Source organism: Pezoporus wallicus, unplaced genomic scaffold (genome assembly GCF_028554395.1).
Source record: "Pezoporus wallicus isolate ANWC-B61680 ecotype Strahan unplaced genomic scaffold, APGP_CSIRO_Pwel_v1 scaffold_7107, whole genome shotgun sequence".
NCBI classification, from domain to species: Eukaryota; Metazoa; Chordata; class Aves; order Psittaciformes; family Psittacidae; genus Pezoporus; species Pezoporus wallicus.
Window position 1 is genome coordinate 694,259 of NW_026642114.1, and position 27,204 is coordinate 721,462.

General features: G+C 41.2%; 1 protein-coding gene across 4 annotated transcripts; it reads left to right on the forward strand.

The window, feature by feature from the left end:
- Positions 1-234: 234 nt before the first annotated feature.
- On the forward strand, positions 235-22,566 carry SELE (selectin E). 4 transcript variants are annotated; one of them, XM_057427360.1, is made up of 14 exons: positions 13,584-14,608; positions 14,889-14,954; positions 15,329-15,715; positions 16,472-16,579; positions 16,698-16,883; positions 17,567-17,752; positions 17,860-18,042; positions 18,607-18,792; positions 18,900-19,082; positions 19,339-19,524; positions 20,372-20,479; positions 20,946-20,967; positions 21,078-21,150; positions 21,494-22,566. In XM_057427360.1, the coding sequence occupies exons 2-13, from the start codon at positions 14,918-14,920 to the stop codon at positions 21,133-21,135; spliced, it is 1,830 nt and encodes a 609-aa protein (XP_057283343.1). In that variant the 5' UTR covers positions 13,584-14,608; positions 14,889-14,917; the 3' UTR covers positions 21,136-21,150; positions 21,494-22,566. The 4 variants fall into 4 exon arrangements, with proteins under 4 accessions (XP_057283342.1, XP_057283343.1, XP_057283344.1 ...); XM_057427361.1 differs by having other exon boundaries at positions 21,081-21,150; XM_057427359.1 differs by lacking the exons at positions 13,584-14,608; positions 20,946-20,967; positions 21,078-21,150; positions 21,494-22,566 and adding an exon at positions 235-372 and having other exon boundaries at positions 20,372-20,939.
- The last annotated feature ends 4,638 nt before the right edge of the window (positions 22,567-27,204 follow it).

Sequence of the window (27,204 nt, forward strand, 5' to 3'; positions counted from 1 at the left end):
CGGTGGGTCGTCGTGAGGCGGGCGGCACGGGGGCAAGGGAAGGCGGGACCGGGCCGGCTTCTCCTCACAGGCTGCGGCAGGGCGCACGGGGGAGGACGGCGTTACCGCTTCCAGTTGCCTGCCCAGGGCTTAGGGGTGCATTTGTCCTCAGCCGCAGTGCTGCCCACCCCCGGGTCCCAGAGCCGGGCCTCGCACCCCCCACCGTGGGTCTGTCGCAGGGCAAGGCGTTTACAGCGGGGGGATAAGGGGGTCATAGAGAGGCAAGTAGCTTTATGCCCCAGCATTTTGTAGGATACATTTTACAGGCACTGAGTAAGAGAGAAATTCACCTCCTGTTTGCCTTATTTTTATAGGTTCCATTTGATGTGTTAGGTAAGCTGCACACAGATTCATCAGGAAGTCACAGGTGTCTAGAATGAGTAAGGTGCACCGATTCACTGAAGACTAAATCCATTATGATATTAACTGAAGGAAAATAATAGTTTTAAGTAAGAACATATCAAGAGCATATTCCAAAAAGAAGGAATACTCACATTAAAGACTAGAAGTTTTGACATAACCACATCTTTCAAGTGCTATGTTGTAGGTCACTTTCAACCAAGCTATTCTTTTAATACATCGAAATAGTAAATCATAATTGACATTCATTTCTTAAGTTCTCAATTTTTTTAGTGCTTGAATGCAGACAGTGTACTATATAAACTAACATACAATACATTAAAAACACCAGTAAAACAGAGGAAGAGTTCAGCCTATGGAGGTGCTTAAGAGGATAAATTTTAATTCAAAAGTTACATTTGTTTTATGATTTTTTTTTTTAATGCTGTTCATTAAACTACTTCATTAGCTGTCCTAAGCCTGAATAACGACTAAAGCATCAATATGATAAACTAAATTCTTACTGGTTGAATCTTTATAAAGAGATGGGAAGAGCTTTAAGTAGAAACACATCTCAGCTGTTCTGGATTTACCAAGGTAGGCAGGGAAAGCAATAAAAACCGTGTCTGGGTAAGGTGCCCTTTAGGATAGTAAGGTTGAGGGAGTTTTGTGGGGTTGAGGTGTTTGCTCAAGCTTGTTTTCTTCTATAGTGAAGGCCTCTAGGGTTATTATAACATCTGTTCTTTAAGTTTCTTTCAAACACTCTTGAAGGTCTGTTTTTGTTTTAATTGCTTTTATAGATACAGCTTTTTGTCTAATAGCCTAATATTTTATGTTCTTATTTATCTCTTGTTGGAGCTATATCATTAAAAATGTTTTATGGAGCTTGCTTGTTTGAGTGAGCCTTGCCTTTTTATTTTTGCCTTTTTATTTTAACAAGAATTGGGTATTTCCCAAGAATTTCCTTAATTGCAGAAGCCTGTTGTATGGCTATGGAAAACTTTATTGACCTGTTTCACTTACGATGTACGGAAGGAACTAGCAACAAACAATGGTTGCACTGATGAGCAAGGACAAGAATGGCAAAGGAAATACTTGTGGTGTGCTTCAGATAGAAGCTGAACTTAAAAGGAATTTGTCCTTAACCAGAAGAGCAGTCATTTGGCTTGATCTGACAGTGACCTTAACAGCCCAAGTTTGTGACTTGGTTATAGGTAAAGCACAACTTTGTCCTGTTTTTCATAATACTTCTGTCTTCCTAAGCACCCACCTTATCCAAAAGTAGTTTTCTGTGCTGAGCTGTAGGATATTTCTGTTGTTTTTTAGGCTGAAGAGAAAAATCCCCTGCTGTTGGTGCTAACTGTTAGTGCGTCACTTTGTGGGTCTCAGGGGTACAAAGAGGATGGCATGGGGTAACAGGGGTCTTAAAACAGAGACAGACTGTCTCCAGTAAAACTGCATGGTGGGACTTCCCTTTTGTAATGAGCTTACTCATATCTAACTGTGGCAGTGAGTTTGGCACTACTTTCTGAAAAATTAAGTTTATTTATTTATTTGACCAGGTGACATCTTGTCTCTTCACAATTGTGTCCTAAAAACCATTGTTCTGATAAAAAGTATTGTAAGTATATCAAATTAGGTAACAGTGAACTGATGTGATAATAATTAAGATAGTGTCTATTTTTCTTGAGTAGTTACGGCCAGATCATAAGTGTTGCCAGTGTTTTTTACTCTTCTGTGTTACATACGGGGCTTGTTTTCTATTATGTTTTGCAGGCTTTGGACTGGACCCAGATTGACTGTAAAGTTGTATTGTTGTTTATGCCCTGCTTATCATCAGATTGTTTCAATATTTATGGCCTTGTGAAATTCCCCTATTCTTGTGTTGTGCCAATATTGCGATGTATATTGTAGTGGATTAAACCATTAGTGTAACGGCATGTGTGGTTAGGCTGCTGTTAGGCTGGATCTGGGGTATGATAACCATGTTACTAGTTGAGCTAGTGCATCTGAACTTGGTCAAACTTCTCTATATACTCTATCAATCAGGGAGATTAAAAAGAAATAACACAACCTGTGGTTCATGTGACATGATGAGATACTTGGGTGTTACTGTTGTAGCTACCACAGTTTGCTTTCATAATGTATGATATCTTCTTGTAGGTAATTTTTTTTACCTTCTAAAACTACTTCCTGAATGTCTTGAGAGGGATAACGCAGATAATAGCCTTGTGTTCTATATTGCATCTCTTATAAGAGGGTTCTGTGACCGTGCTTTTTGTGAGTGTTCCTTCTGAGGGAATGGGTTCCTCTGTACTGTCTGAAATATTTGGGTGATGGAAACTGCTGATGGGGGACAGATACATTCTCGTTGTCACACATAACTGAATTTCTGCTAGACTTTTTGGTGGCATTAAGGCTACAAGATATATATCTTTATTTAAAGTAACTTTCTAAAAACATTTTTCTTCCATATTATGTGTTTCGGTTCCCCAAGAAGGATAGCTCTTTTCAAGTGCATACAGCTACTGAGAATTCTTTTAAAATCTTTTTCCTAGAGTTTCATGGTTTTTGGTTAGTTAGGTACACAAATGGTCTCCAAATGATCTTGGAGGAGGCTTCCACTTGAGTGCAGTGCCCTTAAAAACTAGATCTTGAGTGTTTACTAGAATTAAGTAGTACCTTGACACATCAAAGTACAGCTACTATATCTTGAGTATTTATATCCTTTAGCTGTATAACATTCAGTAGCTCAAACTACAATTCATATCAGTATTTTCTTATGAAATAAAAAAAAAAAAAATGGAAATTGTGGCTTTAATACATGGGTTCTTACATTAATATGTTAAATACTAGTTTTCCAACAAATAAAAATTCTGAATGTAGTTAAAGGAGTGCACCTATGTGCCAATATCAAATCTAACAGCAGATGAATATGCTAATGCATGATAAAAATAAATTGGTAATTTAAATGTGTTATGAGCAAAGCACAGTGGGTATGCACCTCCTGTATGAAGATAGGCTGAGAAAGTTGGGGCTCTTCAGCCTGGAGAAGAGAAGTCTGCGTGGAGACCTCATAGCAGCCTTCCAGTATCTGAAGGGGGGCTATAAGGATGCTGGGGATGGACTATTCATTAGGGACTGTAGTGACAGGACAAGGGGTAACGGGTTAAAACTTAAACAGGGGAAGTTTAGATTGGATATAAGGAAGAAATATCTTTACTGTTAGGGTGGTGAGGCAGTGGAATGGGTTGCCCAGGGAGGCTGTGAATGCTCCACATCTGGTGGTGTTCAAGGCCAGGTTGGATGAAGTCTTGGGTGGCATGGTTTAGTGTGAGGTATCCCTGCTCATGGCAGGGGGGTTGGAACTAGGTGATCTTAAGGTCCTTTCCAACCTTAACTATTCTATGATTCTAATATAAAGGCAGCTGAATTTTCTTACTGTGTATTGGCAGTCCAGCTAGAGCATATGTAGAATATCTGCAATATAGCAGATACAGTACTGTAGCTATGTGCTAGCATAGGTGCTAGCAGAGCAAAGTAGGTGTTGTCTTATTAAGTAAGGTTTTTTGGAGCAGTTCTGCCCAGTTGTCCCTTTCTTATGTTTGACCTCTATCCCTTCTTGCCATCCCAGAGATGGCTATTGTAGGAATCTCATTTACTAATTAGATTCCTAAAACCTTTGCCATAAAATCAGAAAGGTTGAATTTCTTATTAGCCTTTCCTTTAATCATCACTGGAAAAAACTGTGATGTAAAACCAGGGCAAATTACTGGAAGTTCTCAAGATGTGATGGGCCAGGGTGCTAGATCATCTCATCGAGGCTGCATTTCCCAGGAGAGGTTGGAGCAGGTGATCTTTCGAGGTTCCTTCCCATGTGGGCCATACTATAAAATTCAAATGTTAAGATTACTGAAAAAGCAGGTTTGGTTGGTTGATTGGTTTGTTTCTTTACTTCAGGTGTGTGTGCTTGTGAGTGTGTAAATGGACTTCCCACTTCAATCTCTGCATGCTTGAAAACATCTGATCTTCACTAAAGATAATTGTTCTGGATAGAATGTTCATAGCTTCTCCCCCATTTCTCCACATCAATTCTGTGTAGTCAGTAACAGCCTTTTTCAGTCAGACTTGATCAAAGCACTGCATGCAGTATTTCAACTCCTCTCCTGGTCTGAATGTCAGGAGTCCAGCTTTAAGACTAAATTACCTTTTGACTCACACTGCAATATTCAGAGAGGCTGAATATCTAACTCCTTTCCCCTGCATTATGTTCTGTGTTTTACAGCCTTCAGCTAAAGTCAGTAACTGGAAAAATTTAGTATGTTGTTACAAAGGAAAGCCTTTTGAGTAACCCAGTAACAGAAAGGATCCATGAAAAAGCATGGATTGAAAGCCCAAATGGATTAGCCTTTGTGCGTGATAGTTTGAGATTTTGTTATTTGTAGGTAAAAGCTAATTTGGCCTTGAAATGATTTTTTTTTTTTAAATTAAGGATGGGGAAGAGAAGATGAGGCTGTACTGCAGTTGTATATGGAGATATCAAAATGAATTGTAATTTAACAAGTTCAGGTAGCGGAAGTCACCTGGCTGTAGAAAAATGAAGTTCAGATCCAACTTGCTTATCCTGCCAAAACCCAGAATCAGTCTACTGTGCAGATCTCAGACCTGGTATTTCTTGCTTGTTTTCATTGCCCAGACTACACTAGTTAACTTGCATGGTATCTTAAAAAGAAGAAATTGGATTGCAGCTCAAGATCAAATGTAACATTTCATTTGAGAATAGGCAAAAACCCTGTGAGCCAGCAATATCTTAATTTCAAATATCCTCTTGTTTATTTTGATATTTATTTGAACAGCAAGTGACTAGAAAAGGAATATTAGTATTTTGCAAATGTGTTAAATACACATTGTGCTGCAATGAAGCTCATCACAGGAGTCTCTCAAGCTATTAGGCCAATCCAGGTTACCAAAGTCAGGAAAAGGGAAACAATTAACTTGAGCTCCAGCTTTATAAATTTTTCCTTTTATTGAGCTCTTTGACAGCAGAGCACAAGAGGTAAGGATATGTTTGGCCTATTGTTGTATTACAGGAGAATATTAAAAAAAGAATTTTGAAGTAGGGAATTTCCATTGCATGTAACTCACACAAGAGAGAAAATAAAATGAGGGTTAACTTTCAGCTATACTTGCCAAATTTTTTTTATCCCAGAGTGAGGGTACACCCATGAGTTCAGCAGAAGAACACACAATACACTGGTGCAAATGAAATACACTGTTGTAAGTTATGGCTATTGTGTGCATCAAAGATCACAGGTCTGCTTTGCTGCTTGGCCCACTCATTTTAATAGGCTTCAAATTAAGATTTTTATTTTTTTTAACAGCTGTTGATTAGTGGCTTCTCAGATTAGCAAAGAAGCCAGAACAAATGCAGTATAAAATGAAATTATCTCTTCTGGTATTAACATATTTTGGATCTGTGTGTGCAGTCAGTTCAGAAGCCAGAGGCTTGGTTTGTGCACTGATGCTTAAGTATCCAAGCCAATCTTCAGGATGCAGGAGTGTAAAGGACTTTTACTGGGTCCTTTATACCTTGCTTTCATTAATAATGTTCTCATATGATCCCTTTCAGAAACTGAGCAAGATCTTAATGAAAACCAAGTTTTATGTTCTGCTCATAGAAAGCAGTTTGATAACCTCATTACTCTGCTAGCTAGAAATTCCCTCCTAATTTCCAGTCTACATTTACTCACAGGTGGTTTGTGTCCGTTTGGGGTTGTTGTACCAACTTTATGCCTTTATGTACAGAAAACTTCTGATCACTTTCTTTGTTCCTGATGCTTATGAAGAGTCTTGTATCCTTTCTGAGCCTTCCTAGCTGCTTCCTCTTCCCCAGACTTAAGCACAAATTTCTAGTAATCTAGGTATTTCTTTGGAGGGAATTTCATGGAATATTTCTACTCCTTGAACAGTCTACGAGTTTTCTACCAGGAAGAGTCTTTCTCCTAACTCTCCCAAATGACCGTAAATATCACCTGCCTGTCACATGAATGCTAGTTTAAGTACTGTACACATGCTCCCCTTTGAATCCCCTTGGTCAGTAAAACCAGTCTGCTAGCTTTGTTTTCAGGGCTCTGTTGTCCTTTGGTTGTCCTTCCCTGCCCTTAGTGTCCATGTTTGCAGCATATGCAGGTAATGTAACAGCTGGGACTCTGGAATCTTTCTAGTCTGTAGAGACAAAGTGTGAACGAGTTGTTTAACTGATTAGAGTTCATTTGTGTGAAATATGTGACCTTCTGAATGTAAGGGCCTTTCAGCTGCAGCTGCTTTCTTTTAAGATAAACTCATGCATTTGCATTCATGGTGCAGAGATATGAAGGGATTTTGAATGGTGGTTTTAGGGCGTCAGGTACCCAGCAGGGGAACTGTCTCCTTCCTTGGTAGTCAGACTGAAGAAGCAAAGGTGGATGGGTAATGCCTATTATGAAAGTAATCTTAGTTGATTGTTTCTTCTGTGGTCTAGCTAACCAGACTCTACTACTGGTTGCAGTCATGTGTATCTACAAAAGATGAGTATATGTGTGTTGATAAACGAGAGGAAAAAATCCCAACTAATACGCACCAGGAAGGATAAATACAGAATCATAGAATCAATCAGTTAGGTTGGAAAAGACCCTTAAGGTCATAGAGTCAAGCTGTAAAGGTAACACTGCCAAGTTCACCACTAAATCATGTCCCTAAGCACCTGAATACCCCCAGGGATGGTGATTCCACCACATCCCTGGACTGCCTGTTCCACTGCTTCACAAGTTACTTTGTGGGTTGCTTTTTAGGCTCAAGCATGAAAGTGCAGCAGTTTCAGGGTAGATGACAGACTCATCCTTCCTAAGTCAAGAAACCTGTAAGTGTCAAAAGAACAAAATTTTCATTGGAAAGTTAAAGTACCATTTTCAGGCCCAGGAAATAAGGAAAGTCCTAATGATCTTGACATCATTTAACTGAAACCTTAAAAACACTCATGGTGCTGTTCTTTGTGGTTTGTTTTTTTTTGTTTGTTTGTTTGTTTTTTTGTTGTTGTTTTTTTTTGGTGTGTGTGGGGTGTGTTCTGCTAGAAAACGATAAAATTTAGCAATTTAAAACCCTTTCAGAGTTAATGATGAACTTCTTTGTTGTTGAAACAATTACTGTAAGCATTAATTTAAGTACCCTCCAGTAACGATCTTATGTTAAACATGTCTGTTGTAAAAAGCAATTACTTATCCAGCTGATAGAAATAGGCTGCTTTCTTGGAATAATTTGTGGATGGTATGGTTGTGGCAAACTTGTGCTGGAGTCACTGGAATGCTCCTGAAAGAATACTTAATTCAAGAACTTCTGTTTATTTCATAGTCTGCTGTCTGAGAAAAGTAATTACTTAAAAATTGTTGTTGAACATGACTTTAGCTATGGACTCAAACACATTAAGTACTGTGTCTGTATATGTATAAAAATTATTTACCTGGAACTGTCTTTCACTGAAAGAAACAGACCTGAAGGATGGAGTTCATAAACTAATGGTGAGATGTATTAGTAAAGAAGGGAGTATATTTTTTTGTAGTCTCTCCTTCATAACACTTCAAATGCAGAATAGGTCATGTCAACACTCCATACTATTGATAGTTCATGTGGTATCTGCTAAGTCAGAACAGTGTTTTCTGGGAACAGAGGTAGGCAGAAACTATGCAGAGAATTTGCAAAACAGAAAACGTTTCTCACAGTGACCACTTTTACAGAACCAGCTATCTACTTAATCTCCTAATCCTGAAACTTCCTCTCATTTCTCTTGTTTACCAAAAGCTGTAACTATTATCTTCCTCAGAGTGAGCATCTCCATCAGTGTCGCATATGGGACATCTTGCTGTGAGAGTATGGGACTACAGAACAGACCTGGGAAGTAAAACCTGATTTAAAATAAAAAAAAAAAAAGGTGAAAATCCATCTATGAGCAGTGCTGGGTCAAATGCATGGGTTATAGTTATTCTTTCTTACCTGTGCATGAAGGCTGGCAATGCTCTGAGAGCTTCTCTGCCATAATTTCCAACAGTAAAATTAGAAATACTCAAGTTCTGCATGGGATCTATTCCATCTGCAACTGCAGGCAGCCAGGTACACACAATATTAAGACCAGTGCTTCTTAAAGTGTGAGTTGCTTCCTCTGCTCTTTTGTTTTTTTCATGTTTCAGTGTGCTGAATCACACCTTGCCAGTGCAAGTGATCCCTGGCCTCAATTTAGATTCTTGAATGTTTATTTTTGCCTGTTTGGAGGAAATTGAGCAGTATGAGTCACACTAGAGAGTTCCCGAAATGAGAAGTGGAGATAAGATTTTCTGGCTCCTAGGGTTTCACTCCAGACAGAGTGGAGACTGTCTTAGGCAGGCTGAGAAATTCCAGCTTCTTTGTCGCAGTGGTATTGCCTACCTTATTTACACTTAATGAGACACGGAGGCAGAGGGATGAGTCTGTTTTCAGAAATTATCTTTTCTTCCCATCTAGGCCTCAGGGAAAACTTGTGCCTTAGACCTTTTGTCTCTGAATTTTTAAAGAATTAGTATTTCAAGCTCTTCTCCAAACAGGAAACACCTTCACTGCTGGCACCAGAACTCCTTTTCCCCTCAAGGCTGGCTAAAACTCTTACTTGTACTCTTCTACTGACTGTTACTGTGGATGAAGCTGGAGTTTTTTACAGGATTTCAAAATTCCAAGTAGTTTTACAGCTCTTTGCCATGGGATAAATGTCTGTTATACAAACTATTTTGACTAAAATATTTATGAAGTGTTTTAATTCAGGAATGACAGATACATCTCCTAGAAGAGAGATGGAACTGCGTTACTTAGAGATACTTAATTATTTTTGTCTGTTGATATAAAAGCATCATTAAAATGTTTAAAAGGGAAAACTTGGAAATAGGTAGATGCAGATATACTCTTATAATGTAGGTAAAAAAAAAAAACATGAAAAATTTCCCTCTGTCTCTTTCTGCATTTACATATGTACAGATGTATATGTTTTGGTTACCTGATATCTCATCATATCCTGTATTTGTCTTATTTTGTTGATTGCAGCAAGTTCAACAAAGAATTTTAGATAATAAAAAAATAATCTCCCACTGCATCCCGCTTTCACAAGCTACTCATAAAGATATTGATGAGTGTTTCTCAAATCAAGACTTAAAAGTATCCAGCAGAAAGCTGGACTCTACGAAACTCCTGTTTTAGCATTTCATGGCCTCCTTATTTTGAAAAATATCCTTTCAAGATTTGTCACTACAAATTAATCCAACCACTACTTGCCGTGCACCAAGTGGACATAATGAATTGTTGATCATGTGCCTCCTAAATACTCTAAAATACCTTTTAGGTTTTAGAAGATTGCATAGACTTCTTTCCTCTATTGTCCTTTACTGCAGTGGGGTGGGAATTAAACAGTTAAATGACTTGGGCGTTTGCACATAAGCCATGTTTTCTGGGCTTGTGTTATTTGAACTGTCATCTGTGGAGAGCTAGTAGTTCGGAAGATTAGGTCACTTAGAGTCTCCTTACATGTCAGACAAGCATTCATATATGTTTTCAAGAAAAAAAAGGAGGGTGTTCATAAGGAATAAATTTTTTATTTTTTTTTTAATTAAAATAGTGCAGAATATCAAGATTGGATGAGATGGTCCTAGTTTCTTTTACAAAAGAGAATAAACCTTTAATCTTATTCTACATAATGTATTGCCTGTGTTGGTCAGGATTCAGTTGTATTTTGTCAGTCTGTAGCTTTCTAAAATGGTTGTACTTAAGATTAGATGCAGTACACCAGATGAGATTTTGCAAAGGCAGATTGGATGGAGTAATTGCAAATTTGGTCTTAAATAAAACATTCCTGTTAATACATACCAGAAGAACACTGGTCCTCTGGAACTCTTGCAGTTCCTCAAAGCCTGATCTCATCTGCAAGTTTTCTAAGCATTTTAGATGACAATTTGTTATCTAATATAAATTAGCTCAGATTAGTTAAGGACAATCCCTTGTAGGGCTAATTTATGTAAGTCCTCTCAGACTAACAGTGATCTTTGAAAAACTGCCCTCTGAGTAGTGGTTACCCCTCTTGCGTACTCATTTTATGATTATTTCAGCTAAGCACTATTGTTTTCTCATAAGAATGTCTCATGGGACACTATTAAAAGTCTTAATTATAGCAAAGTATATTGCACTATTGTTTCTCTGTTGCTCACTCAGCCTTGAAGTACAAACTAGATTGATCTGCCAAGAATAAATCAATCATATCAATGTTCTTGACACCTTAGTAGCTTTCTGCTGATTTTTCAATTGTTCTCTTTAAAAAATGTTCAGCATGGTTCTAGTACCTTTTCTAGGTGCTCAAGTGTAAGGCTTCTAATTACTTTGATCTTCCTTTCCTAGATACAGAAAGGCAATATTTGCTTTTTTGTCAGCCCTCTGACACCTTTCCCCTTACTCTCAAAGGTAATTACTGAGGGTTTGGATCCTTAAACAGTAACCTGGTTGGCTGTAACAAGCGTAAATAGTTTTTGCTTCTTTCTTGTCTTATTGTAACCTGTTCTGTTTTCCCAGTGCATAACACTATTGCAGTGTTTGTTAACTTTTCTCTGTACAGAAAGGAATGACATTTGACATGTCCTCTGTCAATTACTATTCTTTAAATAGCAGACCTGACCTGGTTTTGTTGTTCTTACTCCTAATGTGTTTCTATAGCATTTTCTTACTTTTATGTCTCATAGTAGCCTATCAAGTAAGACTTGCAACTGGAAAATTAGTTGCTGCTACATAATCTTTGTTAGGCACATCTGTTCGTAAGGAAAGAGGTCATCTGGAGTACTTCCATTCACTTGTAAAAAGCTGGGCTTTCACTGGTGGAAATGAAGGTCTGGAGTGGATACATAGGAACAAGAAGCATTGAGCATTTCTAGAAGTTTAACTTGATTTAGGTTTGGAGTCTCCTGTGTTTCTGGCAGAGAGGAATTGGATTAATTTTAAGGAGCTATATCTGTGTTCATGCAAGAGTGGACAGCTGCACCCAGCTCAGAACAGCTCAAGAAATGAGAATCTTGTATTCTAAAATCTACTGGCAAAGGAATTGAAAAAAAAGCGTAAATGTGAAATAACTGGGAGGATAAATCAGTAACATAGAAACCAGCTAAGAGGCAGGCTGGATGACTTTTCTAGCTTGAACATCTGCAGTTCAACCTAGTAACTGTATCAAGTATTTTTTGTGGTAACAGGGTTGAAGTTTTTATGCACCTTTGACTTTGAAGAGATTTTAACCTCTCAGTTGTGTGCTTTTGAAAATGCTTTTCAGGCTTTCTCTTTTTTTTCTGCAAACTTTGTGTTTATATTCATCTTCCACTATGTTAAAAGGCAATAAAAAGAACAGGTGAACGGCAGAATTCCCTGGGAAAAACCGAAGAGAGCCCCATGTCAGTGATGCATAGGGGAATACTGCCAACAAAAAGAGTCTATTTTTAAGCTGGAGTTTTTACAGGCATATTGCTTTTAGGCTTTGGTGGTTTTGGTTATGGGCTTTCTTTGTATGTGTGTGTTTTTTTTTTATCTGCTGCAGACAAGAGGTCTGAGACAGCCCCTGTGAAGGAAGACTATTGTAAATTCTGAAATACTCTCTTCCTTCCTCCGGAGATTCCACTGGCGAAGCGATTCTGATAAAGTTTTCTCCACTCAGCTTCAGAGCTTCTGCCATGACAGGGATGAGCACTTATGAGCAGGAAGCTCATAAAATGACTTGAAAAAGTGAATCTCCAGGAAAAGGTGTAGGATTTTCTGCCTCCTGGCTCCAGAGAGGATATAAACTGTTCTGGGGTTGTCTATAATTTTTCTGTGTATACAATTATAACAGCCAGTCGATGTTTGAGGTGAAAAAAATAAGGCTCCTCGATCAAAACTAGTTATTAGTTTGTATCAGGATAATGCTTACGGAACCTCTGTGAAATTAGGCCCTGCTGCCTGGTGTACTGTACATGTTCATTAAAAGTACCAGTCTCTGTTGTGTGGGTTTACAGTCTGAAGAACACAGACAGAAAGGTTGACAGACAGGAATTGTTTTCATTCCTAATTTACAGATGAGTCTCTGAGGTTAAAAAAAAGAGTTGTCGTGATTTGGTGCTACCTGGAACTCTCTGAAAGTCTGGTTGTTCTAAGCAAGGCTGGCCCAAACCCGGGCTTGCACAGTAAGTCTGTGGCATAGCCAAGAGTTAGTGTCATCTTTCCAGAGTTTCTTGATAGTTTGTGTTTCTAGCTTTGCTAGTTCACACCTGCTAGAAAGCATTCCTCTCTTTACAAATATTTGGTGTGTTGTTTTCAATCCCCACTCTATTCAGTAACTGGTTTTGACAAGCTTTCTAGTTGTATGTGTTGCAATTTCTAGTAAACTCTTCTATTTTGATAGTAACTGAAGTTGTTTTAGAACATACTCTTTATCCTCTTTTCTGTGATGGATTCCTTTGGGCAGAGATTAAGATATGGCCACTTGACAAATATGTTTTTGTGGAAAAAAGTAGAAATTGATACCAGCTGAGTTACTAGGTTGGAATCCAAGAGCCACTGATTTTTATTCTGTAAGAATAGGCTGAGGCTCAAAAATAAGAACTCCAACATGCACTGTATATGCTATAACTATGCTTTAGAGATATGAAGTGGGTGCTACCCTGTGTCCTCATATCGTTGACAACCTTTGTCAAGTCCTTTGCATGTTTAGCCTTGCTAAACCTTACCAACAATGGTGAAACATTGTGCCTGGAATACCAGTTTGGCAACTGGACTGCCTGGTGGAGCCTCCACAGTAAGTGCCTGAGTGAACATGGAATAAAGAGTGGCATGACATGGCTGATCAGAGTGCAAGGAAATAATACCACTTTGTATTTATTGACCAAGGTTGGGAGTCCTGGGGAATGTGGAATCTGCAACAAGCATCTAGTGTCATGTCTTTGCACAGGGTTAAGGACCAAGCTAATGTGTCTGTTACTTGTATTGCCTATTCCCTACTTGTATTCCTCAGCAGTACTTGTGAGACCTCCTGCAGAGATGTGAGAAATGAATATTTGGATATTCTCTTAAGTGAGAATACCCAAATCTATATTTCTGTACATACCATGGCAAGTCAATTGCCTTATCACAGAAGTGGTGTATGTGTGAAGACATGCATGAGGATCAAGGACTGGAGTGATGTCATGCTGCCAGAACACTATTGTGCGAGGAATTGGTGATCTTCATGCTTACTGCCTTCTCATGTATACAGGTGTACACTGAATAGCCTATGACTGCTTACCAACTCACTGTAGCAAAGTGTCCACAATTACTCAGGCATATGTCTCTGTACCATGGACACCGTGTGACTGCTCTATGCAGTAGTATAATTAATCAGTGTATACACAATAAATGTGCATTAATTCAGTACAAGACTATTGTCTTGTCCATCTGAAATATTATATGCACCTGTCCAGGAATTGTAACTCTGTTGAGGCAAGGATATTGGAGGATACAGTCCAAGGGACTATTTGAAGCTAAGTTCACATTCCAAGCTTGACTGCTACAAGTGACTGATGAGTCTGTATTGTGAGCAAGACTCTAGAAGAGTACTAGCAATCATGGGGCTGGCAGACCTTATCACAGATGAGAACTCTGTACAGTGTGCTGTGGTCCACAAGGAATGGCTTGTCCAATGCTGCAGTTTCCATCTTTTACTCAGTTAAGCAGCTTTGAGTGTCAGTGCCTTTCTCACTGAGAACTGCAAAGCAGTATGCTAGGTAAAAAGTTGGAGTCTTTATCATTCATACAACTAACTCTAACCATCTCACTCCTTCCTGATATCCTGTAATTGTGTGTTGCTGTCAGTAAAACTATGTAATGTAGCACTTGGCAGTTTGTCAGCACAGTGTGTCTTTGTGAGATGGTTGATTTGCCAACGGGAAGCATCAGGCTTAATGTGTGGGAGTGCCAAATCCTCGGATTTTCCAAGAAATGCTTTTCCACGTGGAATTTCCCATGTCGTAGATGACAGGCCACTTGAGAGAATAAAAGGCTGTAGTAAAGGCAGGGGATTATGCAGTCCAGACACTTGGAGCTGAACTTATTCTTCAAGTCCGTATTCGGCAACTTAGCAACAGAAAGCAGACCCTGAGAAATACTACAGAAGACTTTTGACACCTGGCCACCACAGTCTGTGAGTATAAATGGAGTGTTTCTCTGTTTCATTGCTCAGCTAAAGGAAAATAGGACGATGGAATTCTGTGTTGGTGTTCTTTAAAATCTGTTTACATTTCAAAGCAATCTCAATGTTAAGAACTGATTTAAAATAAATAATGTGCTAAAAATGGAAACCTTATTTAAGTCTTTAGAATAATTGTTAAAATATAGAAAAGATTGCATAGACAGTATTTTATACTGAATTGCAAAAAGTCAGTGTTCGTTCTTTACAAATGCGTTCCTTTGATCTTTCATAGCTTTCTGCTTAAAAGAAAAACTCGGAAACATGATTTGCTTGTGGTTCCTATCTCTTCTTACTTATGGTAAGTAAGTGTTCTCTGTGTAAAAGAATAATTGGATGGTAATAGTAATGTGACTGCTCTGTCTCAGCTTAGAATTAAATGGAATTTTTGAGCCTGACATGATTAACTTGAGGCTAGGTTCACACAGAAGAACCTAGTCTGCTAAGCTTTGTGTGATCGGACATAGTTTCACAGGCTGAAGTCCCTGCCCTTAATGCTGACAGGCCTGTTTTGAAGCTTGCCAATTGGTTGTTTCTAAAACAACTGCCACCTTTTGTCTAGTTTCAGAGATGGACGAGTTTGCAATGGTTGTAGAACTTTTGCCTCCTCTCTAGAAGAGGATATGTAAACATGTAAACATCAGACACCAACTTTTTGACATCTTTTCGTTCTAGGGCTTACACTACTGCAGGGGGCAAATGGTTGGACGTACCATTATTCAGACACAAACATGACCTACAGAGAAGCAGAGCAGTGGTGCAAAAAGAGATATACTAACATGGTTGCCATTCAGAATAAGGAGGAAATCAACTATCTCAATAACTTCTTACCCTTCAATCCGGGTTACTACTGGATTGGAATCAGAAAAATTAATGAGGTATGGACCTGGATTGGAACTAACAAAGAACTGACAGAAGAGGCAAAAAACTGGGCTTCAGGTGAGCCAAATGGCAAAGGGAACAACGAGGACTGCGTTGAAATCTACATTAAAAGAGGGAAGGATGATGGAAAATGGAATGACGAAAAGTGTGAGAAAAAGAAGGTTGCCTTGTGCTACACAGGTATGGTGTGATAAAGGCTATTCTAGTATGCTTTTGTGGAGATGAGGTGGTGGGTGGGATGAGTTGTTTATAAGCACTTGTATGATTATCCTTGCTACAGAGCTGAGATTGTTCTTGTTCCAAGAACTGGATTGATCTCACTTACCTTTTAGCTCCCAGAATATTATACATCTTTTGTGAGCAAGTCACCAGACCTCTATAGTCAGTGAAGAGAAATAGACTCTTCAGGATGGTGACTTTCATCCTGCTCTCAAGTGGATGTCTCAGCTAGATAAGAATTGGCCTTTAGGAGGCATCTGTCTGCTGATTCTAGATCACTGGATTAGATTAGATGCTGTGTGTAAAATCTAAGCTACTTTGTATAGAGGTGGTTAAGGCAAAAAAAAAAAATCAAAGTCAAATATCAGCCAAATTAGAACTGTGGTGAGCTCATTAAGAATGGACCTGTTGAGGATTTCTACCTATGCCATAACATATTGTTCCTTTTGCATTTTAAATATTGCTATTATCTACCTGAGAACAAGTAGGTCATGGAGTTTCCAGCCAATAGAATCCTTTCACTGTGAGCTAGTCTGTCAAAGGTATTTTTTTTTCTGAAATCCTTTTGTAAAATGACAGGGTAATCTTATGGACTAAACCCCCTGCTTTTCTTTTGCTATGCCAGAAAGATAAGCAAAGTGCTAGCCAGGTTTCATTAGCGGCCATTGCCGATTCTTTTAGAAGTTGCCATATTTTTTATTTTTTATATTTTCCCAGCTTCTTGCAACCCATCTCTCTGCAGTGGCCGTGGAGAATGCATAGAGACTATTAATAATCACAGCTGCAATTGTAACCCTGGATTCTATGGGCCAGAATGCGAGTTTGGTAAGATTACCCCGTCCTGCTTTTCAGCCAGGGCAATGCTCATGGTAGTCAGTGTATGGCTGGCTTGTTGATATACCAGCTCAGCCAATGAGACTGTAAATCTGGTGTTTCTTTGAAGTTGAGAGCTGTGATCCACTAAAGAAACCTGATCATGGGAGCCTTGCGTGCAACCATCCATTGGAGAACTTCAGCTACAACTCATCCTGCACAGTTCAGTGTGAGGAAGGCTATGAATTGACTGCATTGGAATCTGTGTACTGTACCTCTTCTGGGGTCTGGTCTGCCTCCCTTGCAGCATGCAAAGGTGAGCTTTCTACATTATAGATACCTTTGAACATCAATGTTGCTCTGTTAGTAGTGACAAACTGAAGTTCTGGCTCATTCCTTTGTGGAATTAATTACAGGATGAAAGTGCTATTTTATTGCAGCACACAGGTTTCTGTTCCTGAAGAGATGGACAGGATGAATGTTCTGGCCCTGGTCTAGATTTCCGTGTAGGGAAAGACTTTCCCTTCTCTTACTGGGAAACAGGGAATGGAGATAATCTAGCTGTGAGACTGCTCACAACAGACCAGATACTCCTGACTGTAGGGTTTTTTTGAGGTGTTCAGGCTAAAATGCTGTTTGAGGAAAATAGCATCAAACATAGCAGTCAAACTAAGGAAAATTTTAGATTGCAAATAGTTGCTATCATGAGCTTCAGATGAATTCATGTCCTTGCCCTAAGTGTCAGTCTTCCATTTTGAGATCTTTCCACTCCTGTCAGCTTTCTGAAATGGCAGCATAGTAGATCTTTCTAAAGCTGCTTCCTTTTAGTAGATATGTTGCTGAGTTTCAAGAAAGAGAGAAAAAATACCAAACATCCCCCCCCCCCCCCAAAAAAAAAAACAAACAACACCACCAAAACAAAACAACTCTGAAAAACAACCCTCAGCTTTTTATGGTTTGCTCCAAGTTAAGCTCTGTGCTGTCTCTTATGCCTTTCAGCTGTAACCTGTCCTGCCTTAGAAATGCCTCTTCATGGTGCTGTGAACTGCTCCCACCCCTCTGTGGAGCTCACCTGGGGTGCTACCTGTGAGTTCACCTGCGAGGAAGGATTTACCCTGACAGGACCAGCCACACTGCAGTGTGGGTCTTCTGGGGCTTGGGACAGGCAGCATCCATCCTGTGCAGGTACCTTTCCTTATCCTGGCTCCCTTGAGCACTTGGGGCCGTCAGCATTGGCATGTTGAATTCCTGAGGCACCTGTGCTGACTGTGCTTGGGATCTCTGTGTTGCAGCTGTGCGGTGTGAGGCTGTAACCTGGCCAGAAGGCTTTGTGACTTGTGACCACGCTCCTGCAGATCTTGCTTATGGCTCACGTTGTGATTTCCGCTGCAGTGAGGGCTATGTTCTGGATGGCCCATCCAGCACTGAGTGCACAGCACAGGGACAGTGGTCAGAGCCAGCACCAGTATGCAGAGGTAAGCCTTAATGGGTTGGAAGTCATCAGTTAAAGCTTACAGTAGCTTGAGTAGTCTGAAGAAACTTCCTCATTTAAGTGTAGTCAAGGAATAACAGTCATCCTCAGTGTGTTTTTAGCACTCTTCATAAGCAGATCTCGTGATGGGCATCACTAAGTGTCTTGTATTAAAGAGGAAACAGCAGTGCAGGGTGATAAGGAACACTTGGGAACTGTGTCTGCAACACATATGACAACAGGCTTTTGCGGAGGAGTGTTCTGACAGGAACTTTATTCCGTATACCCTAAATGGGAACCAGTGTCTGTTTATACTCCGCTAGTGGACTGCATAATCCAAAGACAGTCTCACTATAGCTTGCAATGCTTAAAGTGCATATTTAAGGGTTCTGATTGCACTGTGCAACGTGCCAAAATCACTGTTTCCCGAGACACTGCTAGGTCTGAAGGGAAGTGTTTTGGCTCTGTAGGGCACAGCTCGAGACAGGGCATGTCCTCTTGTCAGCTAAAAGAGTGTTTGACTTGACCTACACAAGCTAAGCTCTGAACTGTCTCTTATGCCTTTCAGCTGTAACCTGTCCTGCCTTAGAAATGCCTCTTCATGGTGCTGTGAACTGCTCCCACCCCTCTGTGGAGCTCACCTGGGGTGCTACCTGTGAGTTCACCTGCGAGGAAGGATTTACCCTGACAGGACCAGCCACACTGCAGTGTGGGTCTTCTGGGGCTTGGGACAGGCAGCAGCCATCCTGTGCAGGTACCTTTCCTTATCCTGGCTCCCTTGAGCACTTGGGGCTGTCAGCATCGGCATGTTGAATTCCTGAGGCACCTGTGCTGACTGTGCTTGGGATCTCTGTGTTGCAGCTGTGCGGTGTGAGGCTGTAACCTGGCCAGAAGGCTTTGTGACTTGTGACCACGCTCCTGCAGATCTTGCTTATGGCTCACGTTGTGATTTCCGCTGCAGTGAGGGCTATGTTCTGGATGGCCCATCCAGCACTGAGTGCACAGCACAGGGACAGTGGTCAGAGCCAGCACCAGTATGCAGAGGTAGGACTTACTGGGTTACAAATACAGTTTCTTGTCACTGGACAACACACTGAAATTAATATTCCTGCAGGGTCATGGCTGCAACCTAAACTCTGTGCTGTGTCTCTTGATTTCGGCTGTGACTTGCCCTGCGTTAGAACGTTTCCCATCCCAAAGTCAAAAGAATTTAAAAATACAGTATAGCTCTAGTGCAAAAAATAAGGCCAAAGACAGGAAAGTCCTTGATGATTCTTAACCATTTCTTTCTGAATTTCAGTTGTACAGTGTGAACCACTGAGCTCCCCTGAGAAAGGCTCTATGGATTGCTCAGATAGTTCTGGGAACTTCACATATAGCACAGCGTGCCACTTCAGCTGTCTGGAAGGATGGATGCTGAATGGTTCTCGTGTTCTTGAGTGTAATCATTCAGGAAACTGGAGTGCAAGTCTGCCCACATGTGAAGGTATTTTATCTGTGACTAGCAGCAAAAAAAGGTGGCACTGGGTTTCTAGTCAGGTGATGTACAGAAGGGTGGAGGAGGTAAAAAAGACCACCAGTGAGTTAGAACTTCTAGTGGAGTGCACGAATTAAAAAGGGCAACAGAGTTGCTCAATATATTTCTTGAAAAATAGAAGAGGGGAAAATTCCTAAAAGGTCTCAGTGGAAAGTGTTAGTTTCTAATCCAAAAATAAAATATGCAACCAGATTTTGGGTTGTTTTGTTTGCTTTTTAATTTAAACATTTCTCATATTGAACTTTTTCCATATGAATAAAGAAAAAAATCTTTTCCAGAGAAAATGAACCTTGTGGGAAGTTTCCATTCATAAGTATGTTTCTCAGTTGAAAAGTTTATAGGTTTATTAGTTTGTTGTGATAGATTCTTGGGTTCTCAGCCAAAAGACCTCAGAGAGCTTTTCTGTCAGAGGCTGTAATTTTGCAGAAGTCTCAGCCTCACCTTTCCATTCAAGGCTGTAGGAGCTCTGTCACTGTCCTCAGTGGGAACATCCTTGGAATTAAAATATAAACTGAAACATGAAAGATAAGATAAACTGAAGTTGTCATGTGAGGCTGGAGGTTAGTCAGACTCTGGTATAACTACTTGTTGCCTTGCTATTGCTTTGGCAATGGGTGAGATAATTTTTGGTATGCATCTTCTACCATGTGCACTGGATGTGTCTTGGCAAGAGAAAAATTAAGCATTACAAGCTGCAGGGTTCATCATGAAGTGCATAAGGAATAGGAAGAAGTAGAGAGAGCTTCAAAGACCACACATGCCTCTTCAGCTCACTGAAACTTCTTCATCCTTTCAGCTTCTGAGCAAGTCAGCTATATCTCTGTAGGAGTAGCAGCCACAAGTGCCTCTCTGTTGTCCACGGCATCATTCCTCCTTTGGCTTGCAAGACATTTCCGAAGAAAAGGTGAGCAATTGGATTGGGTCCACTGGATCTACTTACCTTCCTGCAAAATTTACAGTGGAGGAAAAAAACCCAGCTCTCCAAATCCCAATACCTAGCTTTTTGAAAAACTGAAAATTCCCATATTTAAATTCCAAAATTATTTTCAAGAAGCCTGCATGTGTGCTATGTTTGTCTTCTGGATGAACATTTGAAAATCAAATACTGTAAGATCCCAGATGTTTAGATAACAAGAATTAGGAGGATAAAAGCAACATTTTATGTGCTGGTAATTACTGCCAGGGACAGTGAATGGGAATTTGAGATGGGGCTTATGACAACATAGTAGTAACTGCATGTGAGATTTGTTGCTAGATAATGGCTTTTTATCAGGTATTCTTAAATGAGAGGGGTTTTTAGTAGAGGAAAAAGTTTGCATGAGGGGGCTTTAATCTTGAAAGGCTAACACCTTTTCTTATTCTTCTTGCAGCAAAGAAATTTACTCCTTCCAGGTAAGTTGTGTCTCAAAAAGCAGCATGAGCAGCACTGCAATCATTTTGCTAAAATCCATTTGTTATAAACTAGTTGTCATTAAAATACTTTTCACTTCTGCTTTTTATAGTAGCTGTCAAAGCCTAACAATTGAAGGTAGTTTCCAAAGTGCTGGCCAGACTGTCTAACTCCAGGTGTTTCAGGTAAGCACATGAGAGCACTGCACTCACAAATTCTCTTCCTTTTAATCACACAAGCCATCAGAGCTGTTAATTGCTGAAGTAGCAATATGTGCTTTGGGGTACCCAATATGTGCCTTGGCATTGCATGAAAGTTCCTAACAAGACGGATGGATTTATTGCTTTAGAAATGGTTATTCAGCTCCTTAAGGATCTTTGTGGTTACTATTCTGTCCAGCTGCATATAGTATTAATAATGCTTTTATGTGTTTTTTCTACCTGCTGCATATAAAATTCTGCTGAAATGAGAGCAAATACAGATCTATGCCGATTTTCCAATTTATAGAAGAATTTGTTCTCTCTGCAGGAATTGAAGCCATCTTTACTTTTGTCTCGGATTTCCAGAGAGTGAAACTGCATGCAAATCAGCAGCTGTCCAGATGTTTTTACCCCTTGCTGACAAGATGATTGACCTTGTGTATTGTTCAGAAATGCTAAACTCAAGCTGTCTGGTATTTCCATTGAAGACAAGCAGAGTAAAAACCTCTGGCCTTCTGGCAAAATACTGTCTACATTAAGTCATGTAGTTATCATAACTGGGAGCTTGCCATCTCTTGTCCAGATGGTGAGCAAATAGTAAGCTGCTGCCTAAAGAGGAGGCTGGTTCTCCTCTGGGCTACTCAAGGGTACCTAGGTGAGGTGAAGACATGCATTATTTCACATCACTTACTACACTGCTGGAGATGTCTCCTCTGGAGACATATGGGTTACACTTGCAGAAACAGAATAATCAGGATCAAAAAATATTCATTGAATAGTTTTGAAACCATTGATCTGGTTTTGTTGTTGAAGTCAATTTCAGAGGATGTCCCAGTCAAGAAATATACCTGTAGTGATACGGGCAATTATTTGGGTTTCTGTTTCATGTCCCAGAAACCTTGGGGACTTTAAATTTTCTTTTTTTTTTTTTATTGTAATAGCACTAAGAACTGTAGTGCTTATATTAGGTACTCTGGTTTCTGAATGCAGCAAGTAGATCTGAAATGGTCTCATCCCTGTGGGATTATGTACTGTAATACAGGTGTATACACAAATTTAATTGCATTTTTTACTATGGATACTTCTGTGATCTTAACTAAATGGATTATAAAATACTTGTTCTTGAGTAGGTCTGTGGCCACTGCTCTGGCCCCAGGTAATCTTAAAATAATTCAGAGGTGTTTGTAAGGATTTCATGCCTACATATTATTTACAAATACAGTGGAAGCCTGAGATGTGTGTGTGTATATATATTGCAAGTATGATTTATTAAACTGTTAAAGGACTTCAAATGAGAAGGTCTTAAGTTATGCTTAAGTTATAATTATAAATTAAAATTCTTTGTCTTAGAATCTGATCTGTATTGTCCTGTTTGTAAAATTATTTAATAAAATGTTTTAAATGTAATGCTCCCTTTTTGGACATGTGCGTCTTTTAAATGATTTAGGTCAGCCCTGTGGATATGGCTTCAACAGCAGAGTTTGAGGGGTTGGGGAAAGACTGGCTAAATAGCAAGACTGTCCCTTATTTAGATTTTAATGTTTTCGCAGCAGTCAAGGAAAGAGTAGCCAGCAGATGGCACTGACAGCCAGAGCTGGACTTCAGCATCCCCAGTCCTGAAAAGGAGGAGGGCTCAGCGATGTGTCCGGTAAAGCCGGTGCCTGGAGCAGCAGTGAACTTTGTGAGAGACATGCTCAGGAGGGAAAGGAAAGCAGAAAGAAAAGCAAATAGATGATTTTTGTGTATAGTTAACAGTACAAACTCCTCAGCCCACACAGGTCTTTTTCAGACCTTACTGCTGGGAAGTTAGACGAGTGTGGGAGACATGGGCTAATAGGTGGAAGCACAGCTCTGGGGATTAGCCGTGACTGCTATGTAGGGACCTCTGCTCCACTGTTGCCAAAGGCTCAGGTACTCATGGTAGTCAGCCACTCCTGTGATTGCCTTTTCCCAGCCCCTGACATAGTCAAGGAAGCTGCACTGTGGCTCTCTGTAGCTGGTACCAGGAGCCAGACCTTGATGATAAATAATGAGGCGCATTCCTGCCCTAGATGAGACTTCAGAGAACCCATCATGCCTGTGAGCAAGGGACTTAGTTAAGAGATGCTGTGCCTCAGTGGACAGGGCCCATTGCTGTTTATCCCAAACTGATTAAAGAACTGAGAGTGGCTGTCAGTGCTTCCCCCCGCCTTGACAAGGTAGGGCCCAAACATGTGAGCAGATGTAGAGCAGTAATCCTTCAGGTTCCCTGAGGGGATGTAGAGATTAGCCCGAAACGCCCTGCTCTGAATCCCTGCAGGAGCTGTTTGAGAGATAAACCACCACATGGGTCCCCCAGCCAGTCCTTGTTGTCCTTGTCCTGTCCTCTGTGTGTGTGGTCCTGTAGCATCCTCTGGAGCGAGCTGCTCAGGCTAGTGTGGCTCCCACTCTGCTGCAGCCAGGGCAGCTCAGCTTCTTCTTTCCTGACCAGAGATGGTGCTTCTAGAAGTTTTTCCTGGGATCTTACAGGGGCTTTATTGTGAGAAAAGAGGCTATAAAATTATCCTCTCTCTTTCTCCAAGCATTCACACCATGACTTCTAGAGGCAGCATGAGTGAGATATTTGGGTGGAATTAGTCTCTCATGTATCTCCTAGGCCAGACAAACACTCCTCAGAGGGGATCTCCTTCCTTACAGTGACTTTTAGGTTACACCTATCCTCATAATTAATGGTAGTCCAGGGCATAGGCAAAACTCTAGCCTGTGCTTGTCCAGGTTCCTTGATTAGAATCATAGAATCATTAGGGTTGGAAAGGACCTTAAGATCATCTAGTTCCAACCCCCCCTGCCATGGGCAGGGACACCTTACACTAAATCATATCACCCAAAGCCTCGTCCAACCTGGCCTTGAACACTGCCAGGGATGGAGCATTCACAGCCTCCCTGGGCAGCCTATTCCAGTGCCTCACCACCCTAACAGGAAAGAATTTCCTCCTTATATCCAACCTAAACTTCCCCTGTTTAAGTTTTAACCCATTACCCCTTGTCCTGTCACTACAGTCTCTAATGAAGAGTCCCTCCTCAGCATCCCTATAGGCCCCCTTCAGGTACTGGAAGGCTGCTATGAGGTCTCCACACAGCCTTCTCTTCTCCAGGCTGAACAGCCCCAACTTCCTCAGCCTGTCTTCATATGGGAGGTGCTCCACTCCCCTGATCATCCTCATGGCCCTCCTCTGGACTTGTTCCAACAGTTCCATGTCCTTTTTATGTTGAGGACACCAGAACTGCACACAATACTCTAGGTGAGGTCTCACAAGAGCAGAGTAGAGGGGCAGGATCACCTCCTTCAACCTGCTGGTCACGCTCCTTTTGATTAGTCCTCTTCTGGTGTTGTTTTGGTCCTGCTTCTTCAGGGTATGAATTACCAGTTATGACAGTTATGGTGTATCCAGGCCTTAAGTATCTTCAGGAAGTAATTCTATTTTCTGTTGCATTGCCTGGGAACACTGCTCTTCTGTTTGCTATCTGTATAGTTCCTGTGCTGGCAAGAATGGCCATGGGAATGTTTGCTGCCAGGCAGTCATTTAGAAACTCCATCGAATCACTCCTCTATATAGTGCTGTGCAACCACCAAAGGGCCACAAGGGGACTTTTCTTATTTCCTGTTGTTCCATTTCCCTTAAATTCCTCAGCTATCCCTGGGCCTGTGGCATTGTTCAGAATGGGATCAGCGTTTTGCCTGGCATCTTATTTTGGGGCAGATGTCTGCTTGTGCCATTACCTATGGAAGCTGTGAAGGTGACATTAACTGGGAGGCACGCGTGTCCTTTCACATCTCTGTGTGTTTGCTGCTTGGCAAGGGGATGCTTTTTGTGGCACAACTTATCACATTCCTGATGAACCAAACTACCTGGGTGGCTTTAGCTTTTAAATCTACAGCCCGACAGAAGGAGACTTAGAAACAAAATTTAACTGAAAGTCTCAGACAGGTAGTGTTTGATTTGGGGTGGGTGTTTCTGTGGCCCTTGGGGATATGGACAGTATGAGACCTACCCAAGTTGGGTTTCTGCCTTCTATTTTCATAAGCAATTAGCCATCAAACAATCAGTCATTTACCAAGGCCTGGCTGAAGCTGCCTTCCAGAGCTTCAGTTTTCAAGGGTTGGACTGGACCCAACATTTGGCCAGCATCTTTTCACTCATGAAGAAAAGTCACTGCTACAGACTAGAGACTGACTGTCTTTGCCGCTCCTTGCGTGCTTTGCTGAGGACTGGCAGCAGGGGCTTTGGAGCAGCAGCTCCCATAGGAGTTGGTGTCGTGATCAAATCACTAACCTGCTCAGCTCCTGCTCTGGGAGCTGTCAGAGGATATTAGGGCCAGGAGGCTGCCACATTGCAACATACAGTGCCTGTGCAATGCAACACACTCAAGCCTCCGTGAGCCTGGTTTCTGTCCTGAGTCTTGCTCCTGTTTGGATTCCTCTGGTCCTTGCAGGGGGCTGGCTCCGTCCTCTTGGCTTGAGAATGCTGCTAATGTGTGGGTATTTGGTTGAGGGGTTTTCAGCCTACAGGCGCAGAGGAGCAAGTTGCGATGGTGAGCTTTTAAGGACAGAAAGGTCCACAAGATTGCTGCTTCCTGGGATCCATAACTTACATCAAATGAGAAATACAGCATGTGTTTGCCCATGGACAGGCATCCTCCTGTTTGCAGTGGGCAACAGAGCTTGGTGGAGGGCAGAAAAGCAGGCAGCAGAGCCCAGGCTGTCATAGCATTTGCACAGTTGTACAATGGACTTCCCTAGCCTGGTTTACAGTCTCTCTCATGCACACCTGTAGGGAGAAACAAACAAAATTGCAGGTTAGATTTGACCAGTGAGTCAAAACTTTCTAGATGGTTATCATTCCTCACCTGGCACTATTAAATCTCACTGAGAAGGGAGGCAGACATGGCCAACATAATTCAGCTGTGGCTCTGGTGGTGAGAAAGAAATACACATCCCAGAAACCATTTCCACAGCTGATGATGGCCAATGCTTTCTGATGCTCAGGAAAGCTGCTGCCAAGAACAGGACAGTGTGCAAAAAGCATGAATGCCTCCTCAGCAAGGCAGCAGATGCCCCCGGACAGCTGCCAGCAAGTTTTCTACCTGCCTTCCTACTTCTGGAAAGGACGTTCCCTGAAAAGCCCAACATTTGCTTTGACTTTCAGCCTGGGACAATTGGGACCTTCATCAACTTCTCGCCTCACCAGCTGCCATGAAAGCAGCAATGGCAGGTGTGAAATTACAGGTGACTTGTTTGCTTCTGGCACTCCAGTGCTGTCATTTTGGGCTTTTGACAGCCTCCAAGAATGCGCGAAGAGAGAAACACACTGAATCCATGCTTTCTGTAGCAGGCCTTTGGTCATAGAGCATTTGGGTGGAACAAAAAGGGTTAAAGAGCAGACAGGAAACACTTTGTTCAGGGCTTATTCTACAGAATTATTTCTGGGAAAGGAGGGGCTGCAATCAGGCAGGATGTATTCACTTTGGGATCTCAGGAAATCAAGCCAGCCTGGCCTAAACCAAGAAGAAAATATAGCACAGCCCTCACTGAATGAAACAACACCTTCCCCCTTCACCTTATCTTGTGCCAGTGCAAACAGTCCAGATAACATACAAATCAGACATCATGAAATGGTGGCGTCACATGAACAACCAAGGTATCCAATGGGGAAGTGACATGGTTTGAGCAGAAAGACACTGGGGGACAGAAAGTCCTAGAAAGCCCTAAGATAGAAAGGACATTCTCTAGTCCTCACTGTAGTTGCTCCTCCCTTGCCTCAGTTGGTAGCAGGGACCCCAGTTTGATCACTGGCTGGGGAGCAGGGCATGCTGTTTGTGTCACAGGGCTGTTCCCAGACTGGAGTCTGATCTGGATGGTCCTCAAAGGCAGCAGAAGAAGTCTCTGTAGATGAGTTAGGAACTGCTGAGCCATTTAATGTGGAAGATCTTTGCTACTTCACAGCTAATCGCTTTTGACCAACAAACCCTCTGCAGACAACCAGATGTAGCAGAGGTTCT

Bases quoted from the DNA above. Each gene is read 5' to 3' on its own strand.
- SELE (XM_057427359.1), top strand. From the start codon at position 14,918: ATGATTTGCTTGTGGTTCCTATCTCTTCTTACTTATG. The intron at 16,884-17,566 runs GTGAGCTTTCTA...TATGCCTTTCAG, and splicing joins CTCCCTTGCAGCATGCAAAG to CTGTAACCTGTCCTGCCTTA. The intron at 18,793-18,899 runs GTACCTTTCCTT...TCTGTGTTGCAG, and splicing joins GCAGCAGCCATCCTGTGCAG to CTGTGCGGTGTGAGGCTGTA.